A 25,261-nucleotide genomic window follows, 5' to 3' on the forward strand; every position below is an offset into this window, starting at 1 on the left:
CCGCATCTGTGGATATAATAAAACTACAGAGAGTGGTTAACTAAAAGTTAAAACAAAAATTGAGGGTCGTTTCTTGCTGGCTCCTCGGAACACAGCCTCAATCAAAGAGAAACAAAATAAATCTGAAACCACTCTCTGTGCACAGCAGCAATTAGGTGCACTGTAAACCAATATATTTCGGGTGGGTCTTGGAATCTTAAATGTTTTTGTTTTTCTTCACCCGTTGAGAACCAGGGACCTACAATAAAAGGACCTGCAAGAACTGAATTGGCCTTTAACTCTTTCTTTATTCAAATGACTAAACGCGTAGTCCTACAATGACGAGAAATAAAATAATGTCATCACAAGGCCAAAAATGAGCAATTTAACGTTTACATCCTTTCAAACAAAACACGGCATAATCACAAACGTACAGATGGGGGGGGGGGGGGGGGGGCATGCCCCCGAATTTTTCACGACAAAGAAAAATATGAGAAAAGAGAAAGAATTAAAAAAAGGAAAGGTAAAGGAAAATTGTGAAATATAATACCTCAATTTTGATTATTTCATGTAAAGATCTATCACAAATTTGATTTTTGTGTTAAAAATGTTATTCCTCTTTTGCTCGCCGCTCTCTCGAAGATTTTGATAAATTGTGCTCCATGCTTTATGACTGGCCCCTCTTTTTTTGGTTCATTACGCTATGCTTGTGAGAACACCATTTATTATATTTTCTCTGTTAAAACTTTTCTAAGTGAAATGATTTCTTTTTCCAATTTTGTTGTAGTGACAATTTTGACACATATAAATGAATTACTTTTCGTAACCATTATCAGAATATTTGAGTGCGAAGCGCGAGGTGATGATTTTTGTTGTTTTGTTGTTGACATGATGATGGTGGTGGTGGCGGTAGTGCTTGTGGTAATACTACATCATCGACTCATTTGCATAATTGCATATCAGATTAAAGTATATATGCACCTTTTGAATTCAAGTCTTTGAAAGAAAGAAAAAAAGGGAGAGGAATTTTTGCTCGCTTGCTCCGCTCCCTCGCAACTTTTTTATAATATAAATTTTGCCCGATACACCATATCTGGCATCCTCAAAATTTTTGGCTCATTACGCCACTGCTTGGTCCCGATAATCATAATACCATTTTTTTCATTCTCATCTGACCTTTAATGAGTTTTCATTGAACAAAATCTCGACCGTTTAATCCGTATTTGCTATTTTTATTTATTTTCCCTTCTTCTTAAAGGACAAGTCCACCCTAACAAAAAGTTGATTTGAATAAAAAGAGAAAAATCAAAAAAGCATAACACTAAAAATTTCATCGAAATCGGATGTGAAATAAGAAAGTTATGACATTTTAAAGTTTCGCTTAATTTCACAAAACAGTTATATGCACATCCTGGCTAGTATGCAAATGAGGAGACTATGACGTCATCCACTCACTATTTCTTTTGTATTTTATTATATGAAATATTCTAATTTTCTCCTCATTGTCAAGTGATACAAAGATTAATTTCTCCCTGAACATGTGCAATTAGCATTGTTTAATACTATAAGGTTCAGTCAAGTTGGTCCTTATTGTCAAATCTATAAAAAATGAAATATTGTATAATTCAAACAATAAAAAACAAAAGAAATATTGAGTGATGGACATCATCGACTGACTCACCTAGTTGTGCATATCACTGTTTTGTGAAAAAAAATAAGCGAAACTTGAAAATGTCATAACTTTCTTATTTTACATCCGATTTTGATGAAATTTTCAGTACTATGCTAGATTAATTTCCTCTATTTATTCAAGTCAGCATTTTCCTGGGGTGGACTTGACCTTTAAGTTTAAGTTATTGATCATTTACCCTCATCATCCTCTGTTAATGTATTTAATTCTAAACAACTGAAACAACTTTTTCAAGGCACGCTCACTCGCCACATTTCTCCAATAATTACACACCCATTGAAAGACGATGCCTGGTCATCATTCTGTCTTCCAACTATTGAAAATTTGCTAGCCCGCTCGCTTCGCTCGTTCTCATATTGACACCTACTGCCATTCACTACTGTATATACCAACAAATCCTTTACAATATAGCCGTCGAAAACAAATTCGCGATAAGCCTTCAGCATAAAGATGGAAGTATTAGTGTAAACATTTACAGGAAATACCTACGTATACATTGCAAGTGATGTGATAACTACACACCACTTGAAATAAATTTTTGAACACCATCTTGTCTTCCAACTACTGAATATTAGCTTGCGCTTCGCTTGCTTGCATACTGATATTGACTGTAATTCATCACTTTGTATCACAACAAATCCATTGCAATGTAGCCATTGAAAAAACATCATTGCAGGCCTTTAACTCGATGATGATTGCATTATATCTACACGGTTATTTACCCCCATATACATATCCGTTGGTGAGGGGTGTCCCCAAAATTTTGAATTTTAAGGTGGATATGTTGATATCATCCCCCAACTGCTCTGACCGGATTTACGCCAGAGGCATTGTTTGTTCAGATTATTGGAGAAAGTTAGCCTACGTGCAGTAGTATTTCGCCTACTTGAAAAAAAAATGCGAACACAGGAGAATAGTTTGGCTTAATTAGCAATTGTAGTTTAGTCAATTAATAGTCATTTTTATCGAAATAAACATTTTTTACCAGCTATCCCCCCAAAAAAATATATAAAAAATAAAAAAATCGTAATTTCTTTCTCTTTAATGTTTAGGGCTTTGGTGTGTTTAACCCGATTTCAGGCGTGCCTAGGAAATAATATTTCCAGTCTTGTGACCCATTCTTCAAGCCATAATACCCAATAGCCAGTGTTAGGAGGGTATTGAAATTGCCCGCGCCCCCGCTGTAGTCCCCAAAGCACTTTAAGTCTTCCAAATGACGTATCATGCCATCTATGCATAAATCATATTCTGACTGGCGCAGCGACGACAAGGCGCGTCGAAAATGACGCCAAAGATGAGCGAGGTTAATGCCACGAAGCGCCAGCAGAGGAAGGATTAAAACCATGATCTTCTCCGAAAATATGATTGCATTCATCACATTGATGGTGATGTATTCTTGTGTTGTTTTGGCGTTGTGCAAGGCTTGGTAATTCCAGCTTAGGTGTACAGCGAGCCCGAGAGTTGCGAGGTTGACCGTGAACAACATCCAGTAATGAATTACGTAGTTGAAGATTTGGAAGTCACGATAGGTTTCGGATAGACGCCCTCGGCAAAAATCCAACCTACAGTAATGAAAATAACAAAAAATGCACAAGTGATAGATCGGGTCTCGCAAGTACACCGGTGTTTGTTTCGCGATTACAATCCTACACACCTAGGTCTACGACAAAATGAAAAAAATAATTACAAAAATGATTCTTACCTTTTCTTATGTTTGACGATAAAAGCGAGGTCGACCTCCATCTCGTTTTCAAACGATTTCCTCATGAGGAACAGAAAGGCACAGAAAGCGACGAAAACGAGGAATAAGAAAGACTCGAGCGTCGATTGGAATTCCCAAGGACCATGACTGTGTTCGACGAGGGAACCGAATGCGATCTTGATGGCGGCATCGATCATAATCCATACACAGCCAGCAACAATGAACCAGGTGCCGTCTGGTGATCGACCACGACTTCGTGTGGATGCATTGGACAGATACTGGAGTCTGCGCATGACGTAGTCCTGATGGAGGATCGTTGGCCAACTCCGTAGTTGGGGCTTGATCTCGTTGCTTGATTGGGAAGGACTCCGATTACCTTTCATGTCAAGAGCAAAATCCAACGCTTAAATTATTAAAGTATCATAATTTTAATTATTATTGTTTGTATTCTCTTCCCTCTATGGAGATCTTCAGAGTCATATATACCTCTTGAACTCTTAAATGGAAATGATAGACGTATTGTAGTTATAATTTGAATTATTGTGAATTCCCTTTTTATCTATGTCGGGGTTTAGTTTTTTGCAACGGCTGATCAGCAGTCTTCCATGATGATGATGATTGATGATGATAATGATGATGATTATGATGATGATGATTTGGATTATGATGTTGATAATGATGATTATGATGACTACGACGACGGCAATGATGATGATAAATTCTAACATCATCAGCAAATTATCTAATCATCCATTAAGAAAAAACAAAGTCTACATTGGCAAACTGGAGATCGAGGGGGAATGGAGGGGGAGGGGTAATATAGGGCCCACTTGAAGTCCTATCGTAATTACAATATTTCTGGTCAACATACACAATCATGTATGTGTTATTGAAAAAAAAAAGCGGAATATTAAGACTTACCATTGAAGAGATGTACAAGGTGAGAATAGAAGCAAATGAGGGGAACAGATCCTATAATACCAAGGAATGAGAAATACGACGTTAGGTGCATGATCTGGTCTTTCTTGCCGAAATACTTCGTAATATAGATCGCAACAAGATATAAGGTGGCCGCCGTTAGGATTGTCATGGTAACAAAAGAGACGAGACTTCCAATGTAACGGTGCCTAGGACCATGGCCTGAAAGTGTAAGAAGAGATTTGACGGGTCACAAAGTCATTTTATTTGTTCATTTATTGGTAAAAAAAAAGGATGAGCAACAGTAGAGACTGAATTGGTCAATTTACATAAGCTGTTCCGGGAAGAATTAAATGTGTATAATGTCCTTGCAAAAAATTATAATAAACTATGTGTAGCGAAAAGGATGTAAGGAATAAATAATGCTTATAGCCATGAATATAGCCATAATATGTCTGTAAAGCGCTTAGAGACGTCGTTCCGATGTATTAAGCGCTATATAAAAGCGGATTATTATTATTATTATTATGAACTGAAGGGAGGGGTACGTGCCGTTTAGAAATTGTCCAAACAGTCATTTTGTGAAACAATTTTGCAGAAACATCCATGAAAACTGTGCAAGAGATCGTTATATTTGCAATCGGATAAAATGACCTCGATGGCATTATTATGTTCTTGTGGGTTTATCTCTTCTTGCCTTCCAGAATGGATCACCGAAAGATGCTACTATTACAGTTAAAATAATATATCATAATATCTTATCCACACCTAAATAATGACATCCAGATGGGGGCGCGCTTAGGGGACAATACCCGCAAAAATTTTCCCAAGGAAAAGAAAAGAAGATGGAAAAAGAAAGAATAAGAAAAGGTAGTAAGATCAATTATTTTTGTATGATGTCCAAATTTTTCACAAAATTAGATTTTCATTAAAAAAAAACACCATATGAGATCATGAAATGTTTTTCGCTTATCACGCCACTGAGCTGAGAATTAATTGATTGATGCAATATTGCCTTCTATTGTGAGGATAGGATTTTTTTTCTTTGGAGACGTGTGGGCATGCATTGAAAGAATTAAATGATCATGTAAACGGATAGTAAATAATGAAAACGATTTCATTGTATCATTATATGACCACTACGAGCGTTTACTCAAAGCTTGCGTGATGGGGACAATGTTCAGATTGTAAAAATGACGATGACAGTCATGGCAGTGATGGTGAAGGTTATGGCGAGGCCAAGGGCGGAAATCTCTCCCCAAAGGTAAGGGGGGGGGGACAAGGGGCTGGAAAATTTGATAAGCAAAAAAAAAAAAGAGGTTATCACCCCAAAAAGTAAGGTCATCTCGTCCAAAATACATGTCTTATTTCGATTTTGAATAATGTATATCCTTCCATCATAAAAAAACAAAATTAGTAGGGGGGACATTTGATATTGTGTCCCCCCTACTATTTTGGGTAGGGGGACGCGTCCCCCTTGTCCCCCCTGGGATATCCGCCCATGGGCGAGACTGAAAATACGATGATAGTGGTTGTGGTGCTAGGATAGTGACGATGTCGTTGGCTGCCATAATTCTGAATATTTGTGTTGATGGTGGGGACGATGGCAAAATAAGGAAAAAAATCAACATGATAATGATTTAACTTATAATGTTTTGGGAGAAGGCTATGAGGATCCATTAATATAATGCTGGTGGGATGGGGGCCGGGTGTCCAGATACTTTAAAATTTTGAAAAATCTTTTTTTTTTGCTTTGGATTGCACAAAAAATATAAATTCAATAGGCATAGATCGAGATGTAATTTATTTCAGTTCTGTTCTTTATAATATTGCCTAAGGCATTGCACTAAAAATTGATGAAACTTTGCTTGTTAACATTTTCAAATGGTCGTTTTAAAATCGATTGTCCGGACACACAACAATATTGGGTATACCCCCACACCACGGCATGCACGCTTACCTGTTTCACTTGTCGGAAGAGGCCTAGCATCGCCGTCCCAAGCCATACTCTTACAAACTTCACATTCCACAGAACGTGATGATCGTTGCGCGCTGCCTCCGATTTCTTGGCCATTGGTACACTGAGAGTGAGAACTCGCTCGATCTCGACCGCGACCACGGACTCGAGTAGGCAAAGGCGAGCCGTTGCAACCACGGATTTCAAAAGGTGAGACAAAATCTTTGTCGAAAACGTTGGGTACTCTACCGTCATCGTGCGAATCCCTGCTAGCGTCGTCGTCATCGTAATCGTCTACCCCACCTCCTCGACCTTCCCACATCACGCATTGGTCGCATTTCGTCTTGATTGTGATAGGGCGGGGGTAAAAGATACCCAACAACTGGAGGCTGGTCTCGATCAAACGTGTCCATTTCGTTATTGCACTCATGTTATTTGTTCGCGACATTCCCAGCTAGAAGACGTTGTGGGTTTGTTTCAATGTATATCGCTAGTGGTACGATAATGGATCTGGTTAGTTCAGTTCGGTTTCCACCCCCAAATTTATCAATAGCTTGTCCTCCCGTGCATGTCATAAATTTGATTCCAGCATCAGCCATTGTCGCATTTTATGGATATAGAGTATACAGCCTAATATGATAGAAACCATCCATTATAATGTCTTCTAATGACCGAAACTGTAAAATCATTACTCTGTTCATCATTCCCTATTCATCATTCATGCCTGGCATTCATGTCATTGGCGTAAAGTGAATCCGGTCCTAGGTGTGGCGGGGAGCGAGGAGGGGAGGGGATAGTCATGATAATAATGAGCTAAAAATCCACATTTAGGGGCCCGCGGGCACCTCCACATCAAGGGCTATTATGTCCCGGGGGTATTATGTATACGGATACGCGGAGTACACAAAACGTGATAATAATACTATCTGACCTACACCCTTGGTAATGTCAAGAAAGTCCGATCACAATTTTTCTTTCTCGATGGCCGTTTTAATGGTTTTGTTGTGACATAAACTATGTCCCTATACCCTTCCGATTGTCAGTTTAGATGTCGAAATGGTTAACTGTTATGTGTACAGCTTTGCCTGATAAAGCAACAATTTGGAATTAATTTTCATTTTGTTTTTAGTTTTCATTTTTGTACCTACATTAATGACTTTTAACGCAATCTTCCTGAATGGAAACACATTTTGGAGAAATAAAAAAGGTTGATCTATGGAGAATGGGCAAAAGTGGATTTAGTCCCTTTCGCATGTAAAATCTACATATGTCTATGCTGGCAAAATGAACATAAGGGGGGGGGGGGACTGCATAGACAAAAAATCAAATCATGCATAAAATCTTCAATATCACTATCGAAAAGTCACAAGCTCCCTTTCACTTTTGATGAGTGATTCAGCATATCCTCGGTTTACTCCCTCGATATAGAGCTTCATTAAATATAATCTTAGTCACAATCAAAGGCCCCGAAGAGTCACACCCGCCCTCCGTGGACGAAAAATGCTAACCCTGCCCTATACGTCTCCAAATATTGAGGCATTATTTTTCACATCATTTAGTAAAGTAGGAAGGAAGCCGGAAAAGGGGACACTCATGATGAAAACATCTATGCATTCAGTGGCGGATCCAGGGGGGGGGGGCACAGGGGGCGCGCGCCCCCCTAATATTTGAGCGGCGCCGAAGCCGCCGCTCAAAAAAAATAAAAGAAAAGTAAAAGAAAGAAAAGGCGCCGCTTGAAAAAATAAAAATAGAGGAAAGAAAAGAAGCCACTTAAAAAAATTATACACTGATATAATATTAGTAACAGTAAAGGAAAGACAATACCCCAGCAAAGCACAATCATATCATCTTCCTTATCTTTTCTTTTAATTACCCTTTTCCCAACAACTTCGCCGGTTGAAAATAATCAGCAGTGCGCTGCCTGCATATAACTGGCGCCAATCAAGAATAATCAGCGCCACCTAAATCTAAATCGGCGCCGGACAAGAATTTTTTTATTTTATTATTTATTTATTTATTCATATTTCACCAGGGTAGCTCATTCAACAAAAGTTGATCTTCCATGAGGCCCTGGATAACAAACAATACAATTATATACAATTAAAAACAATCAATGGTGATAATACATATACAATCATCAGTCCATATGCTATTGTTAAAATACAGACGTATAAAGTGATAACAGTATTATATAAAGTAATATATCAAAAAAGAGATGATAGTTTATAGCATCAGTCCTGAAAGGGGAATGGTATTGCATCCCAGTTGATCAGCCTAGGCAAGATTGAGGAAATGTCTTTGAACAGAGAGTTTGAAATTATTGAGGGTTTTAACATTTTTAACACTTTGTGGGAGACTATTCCATAGAACGCAGCCATCATAATATAAAGCAGTTGTATAATAATCAGTACGGCATTTACCTATAACTATATCATGATGAGCACTTTGTCGAGTATTTACATTATGAACTTTAGAAATTTCTTTAAAAACATTTTTAAAACAATCTGCTGATAAGTCATGAAGACATTTATAAATAAATATACACCTGAAGTATTCTACTCTTTTCTTAAAAGGCATCCATCTTAAACGAGTAAACATTTCATTAGAGGGGGTGTATATATTACAGTTTAAAATAAGTCTTGCTGCCCTCTTTTGCAATTTAGTCAACTTATCACTTTGACCTAAATATCTATTCCCCCAAATTTCACAAGAGTAATCCATTTGTGTTTGAATGAGGCATACATATAATAATTTCATTGAAGCTTCACCAACATATGGTTTGACTCTTCTGAGCATGGCAAGTCCTGCAAATACTTTTCTACATACATAGTCAACATGATTGCACCATAACAAATTATCATCAATAATAACACCAAGAATAATCAGCGCCATCTGGTTATAGATCGGCGCCGGTAAAGAAAAATCAGCGCTGCCTGAGTCTTAACCGGCGCCGATCAAGAATAATCAGCTCCACCTAAATCTAAATCGGCGCCGGACAAGAATAATCAGCACCACCTGGTTAAAAAAATCGGCGCCAGTCAAGAATAATCGGCGCCTCCTGGTTCTAAATCGGCGCCAGTCGATTATGAATTGCCGCTGCCTGAATCTTACGTGACGTCGGTAAAAATAATCAGCACTACTTGTTCTAAATCGGCGCCGGTCAAGACAAATCGGCGCTGCTTTTGTCTTAACCGGCGCCACCTAAATTTGAATCGGCGCCGGTCAAGAATAATCGGCGTCCCCGGGTTCCAATAAATAGGCGCCGGTAGAATAATGAAGAAGGGCCTATTGCCAACCAAATCTAGATCGGCGCCGGTCAAGAATGATCAGCGGCACCTGGTTATACATTTTATTGTTGAATGGTCATAACGAATAACAAAGCTTATCGCATGCCCTTACAGCATGTACAGAGTGGACTGGGGCGGGGCAGTTGCCCACAGATGTCATGAAATCTTTAATTTGTTATTTAAAAAATCCCAGAATCATTCAAAAGTGTAGAGCAAATCCTTTAATTTTGATCTTATTTTCCAATGCTTTAATAAAAAAAAATGTCAGTCACTTTTCTTCTTTACACATTCCACATTGTGCCACCTCTATGGCCTTTAGTGTAAGACAGCTACTATAGTGTTTTATGAAGATGATTCGATATTTTAGTCCAAAACTTTGCTAAAACCCGTTGCTAATACCGGGAGTGTATAATTACGCAACCAGACGTATATTCGTTAGACCTTAAACCACTAAATATTATTTTCAATGTATAAATACAGTTTGTCAATACTTTTGTTTTAACGTTTAAATGTTTACGCCACAAAATTTGATTTATTTTCATCTTCCAGTAAGTTAAATATTATTCATCTGATCACTCAGGAAGAAGTTAAAAACAAAGATAACGATACCTGTAAAACTGGAGAACTATTTCAAAAGCTCTGTCTTGAAGGATCTCTTTCTGAATTCAGGTCTTCAGCATTATATCCAGTTTCATCAAAATAATTAGATAAAAATTACTCATCATTACAAATTGCATTATATTTAGTGAAAAGCGTCACAATATATATAAATACCAAATTCTGTATATAGGCATATACATCATGTACATGAAAATTGAATGATAATATATAAACCTGGATTGGTGATGTATTCCAAATGATTCATGATGTAGTATCATTGTATATACAGAGGCGTCGATCCTGGGGGGGGGGGGCAGGGGGCGATCGCCCCACCAATGAAAATATTGGGGGGGGGCAAACATATCGTTTTGCCCCCCCCCCCCATGATTCCGCATTTGCAAACATGAAATAAGATGGTAATGTTACACATAAATCAGCAAGCGAGATTGAGCTACACAACTCGTTCTTTATTTAAAATCATGCTCAAATTGTCCGCTTTTCAGATTGGAATATAAAAATTTTCAGCTCGCGCTTCGCGCTCGCATCTATTGTTTTTTTAGATACCCATCTTAATCATTGGTACCAAAAATGCTTAGAATATCAAGCTTTCTGGTCAGAATATAAAGAAATTTCAGCTCGCCCTCGGCACTCGCATTATCTGTGTAGTGAGATATGTATCCTCCTCATGAGTTACTGCAAACAGTCCTAAACAGGCACCTTTTTCCTGTTTTCAGGTCAGTATACTAAAAAATTTCAGCTCGCGCTCGCATTAATTTGTTGGTGAGATATGTGTCTCTATCTCATGAGTCATATAAATAAATAAATATATATATATATGCATATGTGTGTGTGAGTTTGTTTGTTTTGTGTGATCGAGCGCCTTTGGAAAGTTGATTCATGATTTTGCCCCCCCCCCCCCCAATCTGAAAAAAGGATCGACGCCCCTGTGTGTGTATATATATATATATATATATATATATATATATAGTAAAAAAAAACTTGTATCTCAATTAATATACAAAAGTATTGGCCTCATCGCAATAAAAGGGTTAGTACATGAGATTTTGAAATCGCACATAACATGCATAATTTGTGTTACTTTTTGCTTGTTTCTTTCTTTAATAAGTTGTTAAATCTCTCTCTATATATGTTTTAGAAAGATTATATGTTAGAATTGATGTATATTTTCTGTTATAATGAGATATGTGGACTTCAGGGAATGGTCGTACGCAGCAAGGGGATGGGGGGGGGGGCAAATTCCCGATCAGCTGTTGTAAAAACACTTTTTTTTCCTTAACATTTCATGAAAACTATGAAAAATGTGCAAATGTGAGATGTGCACCAAATACTTCTTTTTACACTTGTAAAAAAAAAATCGCCCCATTGAGCAGCTCGGTCCGTTTACTCTATCGTTTTTATTTTATTTTTTTAAATAAGTTCGAGTCTTGCCCCCCCCCCCCCGGAAATATTATCTGCGTGTGGTCATGCAAAATGGCATGACTAGAAATTTTGAAAAGAGCATTTGACAGGGTCAGACTTTACCCCTTTTTCAACATTTTCTTTTATGGCGCCGGTGAAGTGCAAAAATATGTACGCCGCTCGGCAGTGCGCCCCCCCCCCCCTTTCGCCAAAAGCTGGATCCGCCTATGCTTATTTATGAAATCTATCGTAAAACGCACTTAGGCCTATGTTGAAAAGTAATCAGCTGCAGTAGTTATGAACGGCCTTAGCCTATATATGGACAAATGGAAATTTTTGAAAATCGCGAGTTATTTAGTAAATCAAATGGCTCACTTTTAAACACTTTTTGCAGCATAATATTAGACAGATAGAATAAAGAATACACATTGTATACCGGGATTGTATATACACAGCTGTGTCAAAAGACTGGTTGCCAAAAAAGAAGAAGAGTTATATAGATCCCCATCATCGATTCCCCCCCCCCCTTCCCACCTAGACCCCAAACTTGGCTAGTCTACCTGTTTCACAAAGACTTATAATAACAAATGCACATTATTTCTCCAACAAATTTAGTGTCAGCCAATCAGATTGAAAAATTTCGGTATATATTAAAATATATTCAACATATAAATATATATAAATGTAACAATATATATTTATTTAACTATATGTATGTATATATATATATATATATTTATATCATTACATTTGTTACTTTGTAAACTGTATCAAGAGAAAAAAAAAAAAAAACATATAATATAACAATATATACATATATATATATATATATATTGTTAAATAAATATATTGTTATATTATATGTGTTTTATTGTTTTTCTCTTGATACAGTTTACAAAGTAACAAATGTAAAAATAAATCGAACCAATTAATTGAGCTCATTATAGGTCCCAGGTACATGTACAAGTCATGAAATATTGTTTGAAAAAACCTTGTGATACAAAATAAGTTTATAATGATGAAAGGCTGGTCCGAGTTTTGTCGCGATCAGTGACGTGGCGTCTGGGCGCGGCGCGCGGTCTGATCTGGCGAACAATAATTGATGACGTGAATAGATCAGCTGCTGAGCTACGTAAATAAGAGGAGTAAATAGGGTAAATAATATCAGCTTCTAAAACAATTTATACTGATGTTATTTTGGTTTAAGTAGTTAGCATATTTGTACAATGATTTTAGTGTGTTTAGGAATGTTTTCTTGTATGTTAATGATATGAAAATTAGAGGCCTAAAATATAGGTATATTATTTTCTATCTAGTCCCACGTGTTGTAAAATTTGTTATGTAATTGTACGGGACCAGTAATTGTCAGTGGCAGTGCCATATTGAATCCTATTACCGAACACTCATAAATTCAATCATATCAAACTTAATATAATTCGCATGTGAAATATTTGGTCACTTGAAAGGCCGTAGTTACTGACCAAACATGTGTTTTCTGTAGGAAAAGTTTGAAAATTTACAAAGTCAATGAATGACTGAGCCAGCTGATCATGATGAAAATTGAAAGACATGATCATGCTGATCAGCATTTCTTAATTTTTGTTGGTTTGAAATAAATAAAGATTTTGAAAATTAATGTGTAATTTGCCCTTTTTCATCATCTATGGGCATTATCCTGGTTTAACTAAGTCACCAGTCCATTCGCTGCCATTTATTTCGTCAGCGCTGGTGACTTCTTTCCACTCCCATTGACTTTGTACACAACGAGTGCACACCGACACACACGAGAATAGAGGTGACTAATTTTACGATAAGGCCCATCTATCTAGATCCAAATATGTAATTCCTTTGGAGAAATCAGGGAGTTGGGAGGTTTTTGAGCATATTGAAATGTGGAAGGCCACGCTATTTGAGCGATTCGATCATTCCATACTCCATATAGAGTTAAATACCCTCGAACATAGTTTTTTTTTTTCACTAACGATATTCATTATAAAAGCGTGATTTTACATGCTGAAGATGTGCTTAAAATATCAAAATACTTTGATTCTTTTTTGTTTTGCTTGTAATATTTCTAAAATATGTTGTCATTTTTTTTTTTACACCTTTTTGTAATCGGTAAGAAGCAATGTTTACAATTTTCTTTCTGTTCATTCTAATTCTTCATGCAAGTGCCGATTGAGCTGATCAGCAGAGAAGTGTTTACCAGCCGTCATCTCCAAAACTTCACTGATAAAATCAACTAGGTATCTGCAATTAATATGGAAAGAGTACGATTAAAATTGAAATTAAAAAAGCATGCGCTTTCATTGACACTGGGTCTGCACTTTTTTTTTTTTTTTTTTTTTTTTTTTTTACCTTGATGTTGGGCATAAAGTATAGAAGACTTATTTGCCCCTCTGCATCTTCTTAGAACTTGTCCTCAGTTATAAACGTAACAATTTCACATGCATGTGTGGGTTTGGACGATTTGTGAAAATTCTGTGTCTGGGTCGAAGCGATTATACTTGGTTTTCCAGGCCTTCTCTAGATTTGATTTGAATGAATTTATACTGCTACTGTTTACGACCTCAGAAGGTAGGTCATTCCATAGGTTGATTACCTGTGCGAGAAATCCCTTTGCCTGAGTGTTGAATGAGCTCTTAGCTTGATTATTTTTCTAGAATGTCCTCTTGTCCGAGGTTGAGTGTCAAGTTTGAAGAAATTTGTACAGTCTAAATCATCTATGCCCTGAATAATCTTAAACGTTTGGATCATATCCGCTCTATTTCTCCTATAGGATAACGTTGGTAGATTTAGTTTCTTCAGTCGTTCCATGTAGCTCAAGTTCTTCAGATGTGGAATTAGCTTGGTTGCTCTACGTTGGATTTTTTCCAGTTTTATGATGTCTTTCTTGAGATAGGGGTGCCATACACTACTGCAGTATTCTAAAGATGGTCGTATGATTGACTTGTAAAGTTGAACCAGACCTCTTTCATCCAAATTTGAGAAGGTTCTCTTGATAAGTCCTAAGAGGCGGTTTGCTTTGGCACAAGCTTTGATCACATGTTTAGAAAATTGCAAATTGTTATCAAAGGTTACTCCCAGGTCATTTTCCTCTGTCACTTTTGGAATTTCAGAAGTGTCATCTGGTACTAGTAGGTAGCTCATACCTGGATTTTTTCTTCCAATAGACATTACTTTGCATTTCTTCTTGTTGAAAGTTACTTCCGCCCGAGCAAATCACCCGTCGACTTTCGCCGGGGAAGAGATGTCAGTGCGAAAGGGTACATTTTTTTCTTTGCCGGGGAAGTGAGGAATGCGTGCTGGAGAAGTTTGCCGGAGAAAAATGAAGAGGCCAGTTTGAAAGGGGTATAAGTAAACTGCATGTAACCACGCTTCGTTCAGGGTAGATATAGAAGTTTAGATTATCCATGAGTAGGTTGCTTGATGTCAATGTTGGACTAAGATGTTTGTCGCCTGTCACGTCACGCTGCACCTCTGAATTTTTGCGAACAAGAAAAATGCAAGGTGCATGTGTGCGTCATCACAGAATATCACTGGGAAACTTGGCTGTTAATTTTTGTTGGTCTGAACATGATTAACATCCCCAACTGACTCGCCAATAGCCTGCAAAGTATCATTGAAAATTTTAAGAGAATTTTATAGAAATATATATTTTTTTAAATCTATTTATCCATAGATCGTGAGTGGCATCAAGATCCAGAAAGTTTGAAGTTGATGGAGAAATCAGCCTTTTTAAAACAAGGATAATGCATCATGGACTTTCAATCTGCACTGTCTTTTTCTGCAACCATTTCTACCATTGGTCTCTTTTTGACTGGCATGTAAGTATGATGTCCTCGGCATTGGAGTGTTCCATTACCTTGGGACTACATTTGTACTTGCAAAGTTTTACACTGTGAAGTGCAATTTTAACTTCAACGAATTGTACATTGGTGTAATTAATAAATAAATGATAAAGTTTGGTTATCCACTCCAAAGTAAATTTTTCAATAGAAGTTATCAGTGGGAAGCTGTAAGTATGTATAAGTTCATGTATATACAAACATTAATCATTTGATGTTGTATAATTTGGGCTAATGAAATTTACCATTTCATTTTCTTTTTTACTTGCAGACAAATTTGCATGAAGATCAGATCACAGGGTAATACAAAGAACATCTCCATTTTTCCATTCATCGCAGGTATCATAAAGTAAGTGTACTCTATAATGACCTCATGTATAGCTTGTATCTTAATCCAAGGGTCAAGGGTTCGAATCTCACCCAGCATTAATGTTCTTTGGCAAGGCGCTTATCCACATTTGTCACTCTCGACCCAGGTGTTAAATGGGTATCTGGTATGATGTGAACGTCAATGTGATTAGATTTGCACGTGTGCACTGATAAATGGTTGCCTGGCCAGGATACTTTCAGGGAGTGGAAAAAGTGTACTTAATTTGTGGAAAAGTGATGGATCCTTTGACTGCGGTAATAATAATAATTACAATATAAAGTGCTTAGAAACACAAGTATGAAATGCTTTTATTTAAAGTATTGTTACAATAGACATGACGATATAGGTATACATGTATAGATAAACTATGCTGTAATAGGAGACCTACTCGGCCTTGTATATTGGGCTCCATAAGTTCCTATGAATTTTATTTATATTAAAGGTCAAGTCCACCCCAGGAAAATGCTGACCTGAATAAATAGAGAAAAATCAAAGTAGCATAGTGCTGAAAATTTCATCAAAATCGGATGTAAAGTAAGACATTTATGACATTTTGAAGTTTCGCTTATTTTTCACAAAACAGTGATATGCACAACTAGGTGAGTCAGTCGATGATGTCCATCACTCACTATTTCTTATGTTTTTTATGGTTTGAATTATAAAATATATAATTTTTTATAGATTTGACAATAAGGACCAACTTGACTGAACCATATAGTATTAAACAATGTTAATTCCACATGTTCAGGGAGGAATTAATCGGTGTATCACTTGACAAAGAGAAGAAAATTAGAATATTTCATCTAATAAAAACAGAAGAAATAGTGAGTGGATGACATCATAGTCTCCTCATTTGCATACCAGCCAGGATGTGCATATAACTGTTTTGTGAAATTAAGCGAAACTTTAAAATGTCATAACTTTCTTATTTTACATCAGATTTTGATGAAATTTTCAGTGTTATGTCTGTTGGATTTTTCTCTTTTTATTCAAATCAACATTTTGTTGGGGTGGACTTGTCCTTTAACGTTTGTCATTTTGGTTTCATCGTTACTTAAACAGGGACGTTTTTAGTATAAACTTTTTTTTTTTTTTTTTTTTGCCCTCCAGCACAGTGCTATGGACCAAGTATGGTGTACTGATAAAGGATCAGACAGTCATTTTTACCAATGGAGTTGGTATTGTTCTTCAAACGGTTTACACACTTGTCTATTACTTAAACACAAATGATAAGGTAAGTATATTGTTTATCTTAGCACTCTTAGCACTATTTCATGAAGCCTGTCAGCACTGACACGGTGTGCAATTCATGTGTACCATTTGGTTTGCATGACTAGCTCTTCTGTACTGGTCAAGTAAATTCTGGAAATCTATTGGCCTAGGAAGGTAGGGATCTTTCCTCCTTCATGATTGGCTCTCAAACACCACAGGTTTTACATGTAATTGCATGCCATTCATACTTTTATGCAGCTGTGTAATTGGTCTTTATTTCACAGCTGATTGATTTGATTGTATTCATACATGTAGATGATAATATTTATATAGCGTTTTTCTATATTAATATACAGTACTCTTCTGCGCTTAACAATTGGTATCATAATTGTTATTACCCCGGCTATATCCGAGCCGCCATATGGGCGCTCAAGCATTCAAGGAATTTCTTTCTACCAGGTACCCATTCACCTCACCAGGGTTGAATGCAGCACAAAGTGGGTAAATTTCTTGCTGAAGGAAAACACGCCATGGTTTGAAATCAAACCCATAACCCTCAGATTGAAAGACGAGAGTTGCAACCACTAGACCACGACGCCTCAACAGATATATGCTTAGCACCCCCTCCCCCTTCCAGAAAAAAAAGTTTGCTTTTACAGAATGGAAAAAAACTAGGGACAGTCAGTCATGTTTGTTTTTGTCTTTTAAGAATGATACAAAAGCTCCTCATACTTTTCTGTTGTGGATTTCCCACCTCAAATGTAAATATAAAATGGAGATACATGTAGTGTTATTTTTTTAAGGTCATAAATATTAAAACTTAGGTCGATCAGCACATGTTTTTTTCAAGGGGGGGGGGTCATATCTGAATGAAGTTGGAGTACAGCAAACAAACTTTCCTCATTTTTTGTCCGATTATAAAAGCAAAAATATTTTCATTTGATTTCTTTTATTTTTTTTGCAGAAGAATGTACATTCCAAGCTCCTATACACAAGCCTGATCTTGTATCCAACATTAGGAGCTGTGAAATTCATGGACATATCAGCAGCAACAGCCATTCACTACATAGGCTTAGCATCCTCATTCGCAACAGTACTCATGTATGCAGCACCTCTTAGTGTAGTGGTAAGTAAACATATTCTTAAACCCTGAGGAGACTTGGGGGCCTTCTTCTCGACATTTTCACGATTAATCTGTAACATGAAAAGCCTGTGCAACGTTGTTTAGTGAGCCTTTTCTTTCAAATCTGGCGCAACATCTGAGACCTAAAAATGTCATCAACGAATTCCATTAAAAAAACTCTCACTTACACACACAAAAAAAGAAAGGAACATATATATGAGAAATTTCAAAAGCAATGAAATGATAAAGCATTTTGAAACCAATTATTTTAATATTTATTTGGAGTTGATGAGATATCTGTGTGGTCATGATTAGGTCCATGATAAAGCACTCACATGTCTCTATGTATCACTTTCCATAGCAAGTGGTCACCCAATTGGTCAGCTTGCTGGGTGATCTTATGCACAGTATATGACAAATCTTAATTATTTGTCCCTTTCTTTTTTTATAGATATTTATGACTTTCTTTTGGTCTGAAAATTTTGGGAATGATTATTTGTACACTTCAAAGACATGTGTACATTTCTTTCCATCGGAAGTAATTTTTTCCTACTTTTTTTCTAGGCTCAGGTCATCAAAACCAAAAGTACTGAGGCCCTCCCCTTTCCTCTATCATTTGTGGGATTGATAGTATCGTTGCAGTGGTTCTTGTATGGACGTCTTGTACAGGACTCGTTTATTCAGGTGAGTTTGAGCAAGTTAAGCAATTAATTCCTATTGTTGGGTCACTAAGCAAGTCCTATACAGTAAAGGGTGCAAGATCTGACTTTGGGGTTGAGAGACTCCGGATCTTTGGCAGTGCATGGCTTTGCAAGGAGAGGCAGACCAAGTGTGTTGCATTGTATGGAAGTGATAATAATTATAAGATCACAGTTATTGATCACATTACAAATGTGACATTTACACAATGATAAGAATAGATAATAGACATAATTCATATAAACAAGTTCGAATCTAGATAAGGGATAGATAAACTCTTCGCTTTACCCCCTAACTGAGCCAGGCAGGAGGGGAGGGGGGGCATTGGTTTAACCAAAGCGTGATTATTTCCTTATGTTGTATTCCAAATCAGAAATGATTGAATTACAGAAAGTATGAGGAATATGTTTTACTTGTACAGAATGTGACCAAAGCTCCAATAAGAGAATTTGGTAAACAGGTTGTTGATGCGGCCTGTATTTATTTAGTTTTCCTGTATTGCACCTGACGACGATGGTACAAAGTTCAATGCACTTTCATTTTGGATTACCCTAGATGTTGATAACATGTATTGGCACAATTATCATGATATTGATTTTTTTTTCCTTCTTCTAGATTCCCAACTTCATGGGTATGCTTCTGGGCGCATTTCAAATGTCTCTCTTTATTCGATATCCTGGCCCCTCTCGGAAATACGACCTCTCGGGACCATCGAGTGTCATTTGAAGGACTTGCTTAGATAGCAATGAAGAGTAAACAGTAACACTCACAGAGGAAACCGGTTTTATCGGCTTTCTCTCTGACACCAAGAATCTTGAAGTTTCTATTCCTTGATTCATCCTTGTGCAATGACGGTATAGGTTACAAAAGGCAGGAGGGGATCGAAGAGACGAAACATGTGTGCTATTGTATTCTCAACAAAGCTTTTAACCTGTTGCCAGCTGGAACTCGGTGCAAACTGTACAAGGGCTATGGGAATTACAGAATTCAGTATTCAGCGGGTTAATCTTACTCCATGAGCATGGTCGCATCGACTTTTGAATTCGGCCAGAGTCAGCTTCGTTAGCCCTGTGAGTCATCAGTTAAAGTGCTTGAACATGGTAGTGACATTTGAGGGGGAGGTTGGATGATACCTTCTCCCCCTCCCTTTGAATTTGGAATTTTATACAACGTAAGAGAAATAATAATCTTAGAGTGACCAAAAATCTCATAAAATAACCTTGAATGAAATGTACTGTCGTTGCTGTTGAGACAACTTCTAAAAAAAACCTGAGTAAGATGGTGTTCATGATATACTGCGAGTATGTTTAATGTTAAATGAATAAAAAAGAATATGTGTCTCTCTCGGTCTCCCCTCTCTCGTTGCTGATCATTGGATTTTGTATGGCCATGTGTTAGGGAAAGAAACATGAATTACAAGTTGAACAAAATTCAACAAGAAACATGAGAGAGGAGGGTTTATGAGAGCTTGAATAGAAGTCGGGAAGTTCTGTAAAGTTGTAAACACTATCTATTTTGATGATTGACAGTTTAATTAATATCATGGTGACGTAGGGTATTGACAAATCCCATATTTGCTTCAGTACACAGAGTTACGGAAATGACATCTTTTTTGAAGTTCTAGACAGAATTTTATATTTTTTTAAGTGAACCTATTTATTTGTTGTCTATGCTATTATATTTGGTACACGTGATACGGAAGTACAGATACTGAGGAACAATCGCAAATACTTGATGATTCTGCCCAGGCCCAAATTAGAGAGCTATCTCTAGCATCTAGATTGCTATCTACTCACTAAATTGCCAATTTGATGTAGCCTTCGATATCTCACCTTAAAAAAAAAACAGCTTTCGTATTCCTTGTCTCGTTTCTTTCAAATTTACACCATACAGTTTGTCTTACTATTTCTACTTCACAAGTCATTTTACATGTACAAGCAAAGTTTAATTTCCCTTTAACCAAATGCCACTTTCATGTAGCACATTGAAAATGTTTTTGCATGATGGAAAGGGATTGAATTCTGAATACCATTATAAGTACCATCATAACTTTCATTACAATTTGCATCATAAGTTGCCTAGTTAGAGCGTATAAAACATGTGTTGTGCTTTGTAGCTTACAGGATATTGACTAATTGTTTAATTGTTAATTTTGCTTTGAATTTTGTGTAGGATCTTCAAACAGAAAGTTCCAATGGTATTTTATAACACATTTCAGAATACATGTACCCTAAAACACAATTAGGTAAACTGTACTCTGAATAACATCCCCAATATTCATCTACAGCGCTTACTATTGTGTCCTAAACATTGAATTTGAACAACTCCTTATGCCAAATTAATATATGGAATTACCTGCATTTTTGAAATTTTAGGGTGATAATATATATTTAATGTTGCTGGGCCTCTAATGCCACATTTTACAATAAATGTGTCGCTTTTATTTCCATATTTTTGTAAATTATTGTAATCATGTTATAATTTTCTTTAATGAACTAGTATCTGATAATTTTTTATAGATTTAGATCATTTCTTGCAATAAATCTTTTTGTAGGCATTAAAAGTTTGCAGCTCTATGCATTGAAATAGGTGATGGTTTAACTTAATATTTTTTTAAAGACAATCATTTATTACAAATGACATATCTCTGAATTACCTTTGGGTTCAACTCCACTTTGGAGAAATGCTATAATTTTTTAGTTTGGCAATCCCAAGCAAAAGTGGACATTTAAAACAAAAAATATGTTGGCTCTTGTCCAAATCCAGACAAAATCAATTCTCATACATATTCCACTATCTAAAAAATTCTGGGGCGATCGATCCTTTGCTCATGCCGGACTGGCCCTGTGGAATTCACTACCACAAGAGTTGAAGAACTCAAACTCTGCAACATCTTTCAAGGGCAACCTAAAATTGCATTTGTTCACAAGCAGGAACTAGGTTTGAAAACAGACATTTTTCCTCATTTATAATGTACCTTTTCTTGTACTTCTCTAAGTTCACTTTACTTTTATGTTTTGCTCTCTTCTAAGCGCCTTGAGCATTTAATCAAAATGGAAAAGACGCTATAAAAATCCTATGTATTATTATTATTATAAAAAATTGTGGATGTTGGCAATTTATATCTCATTACAAACAGAGGAGCTGCTCGTCTGTGACGTCACAAGATCAAAATTTAAAAATTCATAACTCGGTTTATTCTTTGAGGGATTTTCATCGGACCTCTCTAATGTTTCCCTCTAATTTTCTGCTTTTGTTAAAATCAACTTATCGTCAAGGTGATCTTCCCCTTCAAGCGATCATATTTACAACGTTATGCTGCATATCTCCGAATTTGTATGTATTTACAGTGTCTTTAATATTCTGATCAACTCAACCATAGTAATGTTGGGGGCTACTTTAAATGAATGCATGTATATGCTGTGATATTTTGCAATCTGCCTTTAACTTTAAATGTATATTTTAATTGATTTGTTAACATCATCCAGAAAATTTAGATTGGAAAAGATTTGTTTTAACGGTAGTATGAAAAGTTACTATCAATATAGTAACTCTGACATCCAATGGTAACTTCCCTGAAATCCTTGATTCTGATTGGCTGATTAGCATTGTTACCATGGTAGTTACTATTGAATGGCAAAATTACTATGATAGTAACTTTTATGCAACGGGCCCAGGAGGGAGAAAAATCATTATTGTTTGGCTATAACTGAAAAATGTATCTATTAATGAATTTGACAGACTAAATTTCAAATGCACGATTGTGGTATATCAGTAAAGTATTATATTTGTTTTAAGAATACGATGCTATTTCTCCTTAATAGTATTAGATAATTCATTCGGTTTTCTAATTTGATTCTTGTGTACATGTAATATGTATCTTTCTGACCATTCCTTCTTATTTTACATCATTATACATGTGTGCCAATTTTAGTTGATTTTTTTTATTGAACGAAGATTGATTAGTTCGAAATTATTTTGATTTATTGCCAGTGGGTTTTACATGTAGGAATTAATTCAGTTTGCTCACGTACCTGTACTGTGCCTTTTAAGTGCATTTTTGAAAATGATCTTTTATTGAATTTGGAGGGGAGGTAACAGAAATTTGTGACAAAGCTTTTAATTGACTGTAAATATTGCTGTTATTTCATATCTTTTCATTCATAATTCTTTAAGTATGCACATGCTTTTCTTGTAAACAGATCTGTGTTGAAAATTTTTGTTTCAGATTTGCAATTCTGTAAAGATGCAATTTAATAAAACATTTCTTTGTATACATCTCATTGATTATTATCACATTGACTATCTTTAATCAGAAAAGCCCATTGCACATTCCAAGCCGTTTGCTGCCCTTTTTGGAAAAAAAATAAGTGTTGATTTTTTTTTTCATCTCAAACAAAATAAGATTATGGATTAAAGGATTGACCAGCGACGGGGGCAAGTAAAGGAATGGGGTCTAACGGCTGATGAGCATGTAAACATAAAAAAAACCTGTTAAGGTTACAATCATTTCCAAATAAAATATAACTCGCAAAACATTGAATGAAAGCCTTAAAATCAAATCGACCTCCAATCCCATAGTCATTTGAAGTATAGCGCCTTTTCCTTTCGGTTACAAAGAGAAGTGGTTGTCACGTCACGTTTCGTCAGCATAACTATTTTTGTTGTCTATTTGTCATTTTAACCTCATATTGACAATGGATTAACTATTTGCATATAATCACTTTCCTGAGGCTCTCGATTATCTTGTTGAATAAAGCAATGTATTAAAACAAATACTGGTATTTTGATGTACTATTTAATAATGTCAGTCTTGTTTTTTTGTTTTTTTCAGTCAAGTGTTGTTACCATGGACTGCCAAGTTATATTAGTATTTTCTCTCTCTCTCCGTTATTTTGATGAAAAAGGTCGATGGAATTTTCTTCTTCAATTGAAAAAGGAATAGGCTTACCGATAAAAATCAAAATGATTTGACTCTTCGTACAAACCAGATTTTCCCCCTGTAACTGTACTGTTCGATTGGTTTAGATTGTTCATGTAGGTGAGTGTGGGTGTGTGAGAGAGAGTGAGAACATAGGGGTAGAGAGAGATTTGAAGGACTTTAGAAAAATAAACCTCACTCGCCATAAGAACGATTGATCACAATGGTTTTGATTATGACATAAATTACTGAAGTTGGGCTCCACCATGCATATTGATATGCGATCGAGCAAATTCTCAATAGTTCAAAGACTGGATGGAGTTCAAAACTGTTTTTCTTTTGAAAGTATTATAGCGATAAAATTAGGATTAAACAGTCGAAATGTATTCAATGAAACTCATTTACTCATTGGTTGGATGTGAGATGAGAGTGGAATAAGATGTCATCATATTAATAACGCACAGATAGTGCTGGAGATTATCAAACTGGTGGCCAGTGACATCCCAAAGATACGAAAGACAACCCGCTAGGAACCGACCAGATTGAACAAGAATCATGCAGAGAAAAGATTAAAAAAAGTAAGCTTGATAAGAATAAAAGGAGGACATTGGGATGGGGTCGACGAAAAAAAATACCGTGATGATATTTATAGTAACATTGGACCATTATGTAACTCAAGTGTCACGCGCGTAAAACATTCCCCGTGCATAGACTTGTGTGTTAAAATGGCACTCTTGAAAAATTCATAAAACATAAACGTGAAATTAGATGGTCGAATTTTTACCCGGGGGGGCCACTTCCATTGACGAGTGGATACCATGCGCGACCATGGGGTCTCGAAAAGCACCCTAAACACGTATTTTCCAAATTCTGAAAATGCACCCCTTAATAAGTATTGGCGTCTAAAACCATACCCTTAACAAGTATTGAAAAAAAAACGATACTCTTGACAAGTATTCCCTGAAATGAACCCCTAAACAAGTACAGTGATGGGTCCATCAGTCGTTGGTTTTACCTTTAATACACACTTGGTTTAGTACGGCCCCATGCATATCATCTTCTACACCTCGCGCAAATCGGACTCTATATTAAACACGTAGTGCTGGGGCAAAAAGGACATCCTTTACTCCTTTATAAAACATTTTAATTTTGTTTTATCATTCCCGCAAATATGACCCTAAACACGTAGCTTTCCTAGCGAAATAGATACCCTTTTTTCATTATTTTTGTGTTTTTGACACCCTTATCACGTTACGTACGTAACGTGCCCTATCTTGAAAAAGACATCCTTTTTACGTGTTTTTTTGGTCGCGCATGGTATCCACTCGTCAATGTAAGTGGCCCCCCCGGGAATTTTTACTACCATTGGATAGGATATATATCTGACATTCCATATCTGACCAGAAAAGGGTAACGTAGCCAGCTTATTTAAAAAATAAATCGCCATTTATGAAGATAACTATGATGGGATCAAATTTATCAACTGAAACAGTAAAATAGCCCTAATTTTTCCGCCAGTCAAAAAATTGTTCCAAA

General features: G+C 36.3%; 2 protein-coding genes across 2 annotated transcripts; one reads left to right on the forward strand and one right to left on the reverse strand.

The window, feature by feature from the left end:
• Positions 1–613: 613 nt before the first annotated feature.
• LOC129265903 (uncharacterized) lies at positions 614–6,568 on the reverse strand. Its single transcript, XM_064104281.1, has 4 exons — positions 6,250–6,568; positions 4,293–4,511; positions 3,372–3,774; positions 614–3,231 (listed from the first exon to the last, which is right to left on the reverse strand). Exons 1-4 carry the CDS (start codon positions 6,566–6,568, stop codon positions 2,718–2,720), a joined length of 1,455 nt encoding a protein of 484 aa, XP_063960351.1. The 3' UTR covers positions 614–2,717.
• Positions 6,569–12,597: 6,029 nt separating this feature from the next.
• Positions 12,598–23,580, forward strand: LOC129261093 (sugar transporter SWEET1-like). Its single transcript, XM_064100569.1, has 7 exons — positions 12,598–12,706; positions 15,235–15,379; positions 15,672–15,749; positions 16,881–17,004; positions 17,947–18,108; positions 18,670–18,789; positions 19,420–23,580. Exons 2-7 carry the CDS (start codon positions 15,312–15,314, stop codon positions 19,528–19,530), a joined length of 663 nt encoding a protein of 220 aa, XP_063956639.1. The 5' UTR covers positions 12,598–12,706; positions 15,235–15,311; the 3' UTR covers positions 19,531–23,580.
• The last annotated feature ends 1,681 nt before the right edge of the window (positions 23,581–25,261 follow it).

Source organism: Lytechinus pictus, chromosome 1 (assembly GCF_037042905.1).
Source record: "Lytechinus pictus isolate F3 Inbred chromosome 1, Lp3.0, whole genome shotgun sequence".
In the NCBI taxonomy this organism is placed as follows: domain Eukaryota; kingdom Metazoa; phylum Echinodermata; class Echinoidea; order Temnopleuroida; family Toxopneustidae; genus Lytechinus; species Lytechinus pictus.

Bases quoted from the DNA above. Each gene is read 5' to 3' on its own strand.
- LOC129261093 (XM_064100569.1), top strand. From the start codon at position 15,312: ATGGACTTTCAATCTGCACTGTCTTTTTCTGCAACCATTTCTACCATT. The intron at 15,750-16,880 runs GTAAGTGTACTC...TTTGCCCTCCAG, and splicing joins TTCATCGCAGGTATCATAAA to CACAGTGCTATGGACCAAGT. The intron at 18,109-18,669 runs GTAAGTAAACAT...CTTTTTTTCTAG, and splicing joins CAGCACCTCTTAGTGTAGTG to GCTCAGGTCATCAAAACCAA.
- LOC129265903 (XM_064104281.1), bottom strand. From the start codon at position 6,568: ATGTGGGAAGGTCGAGGAGGTGGGGTAGACGATTACGATGACGACGAC. The intron at 4,512-6,249 runs GTAAGCGTGCAT...TTACACTTTCAG, and splicing joins TCTTCCGACAAGTGAAACAG to GCCATGGTCCTAGGCACCGT. The intron at 3,775-4,292 runs GTAAGTCTTAAT...TAATAATTTAAG, and splicing joins CCTTGTACATCTCTTCAATG to CGTTGGATTTTGCTCTTGAC.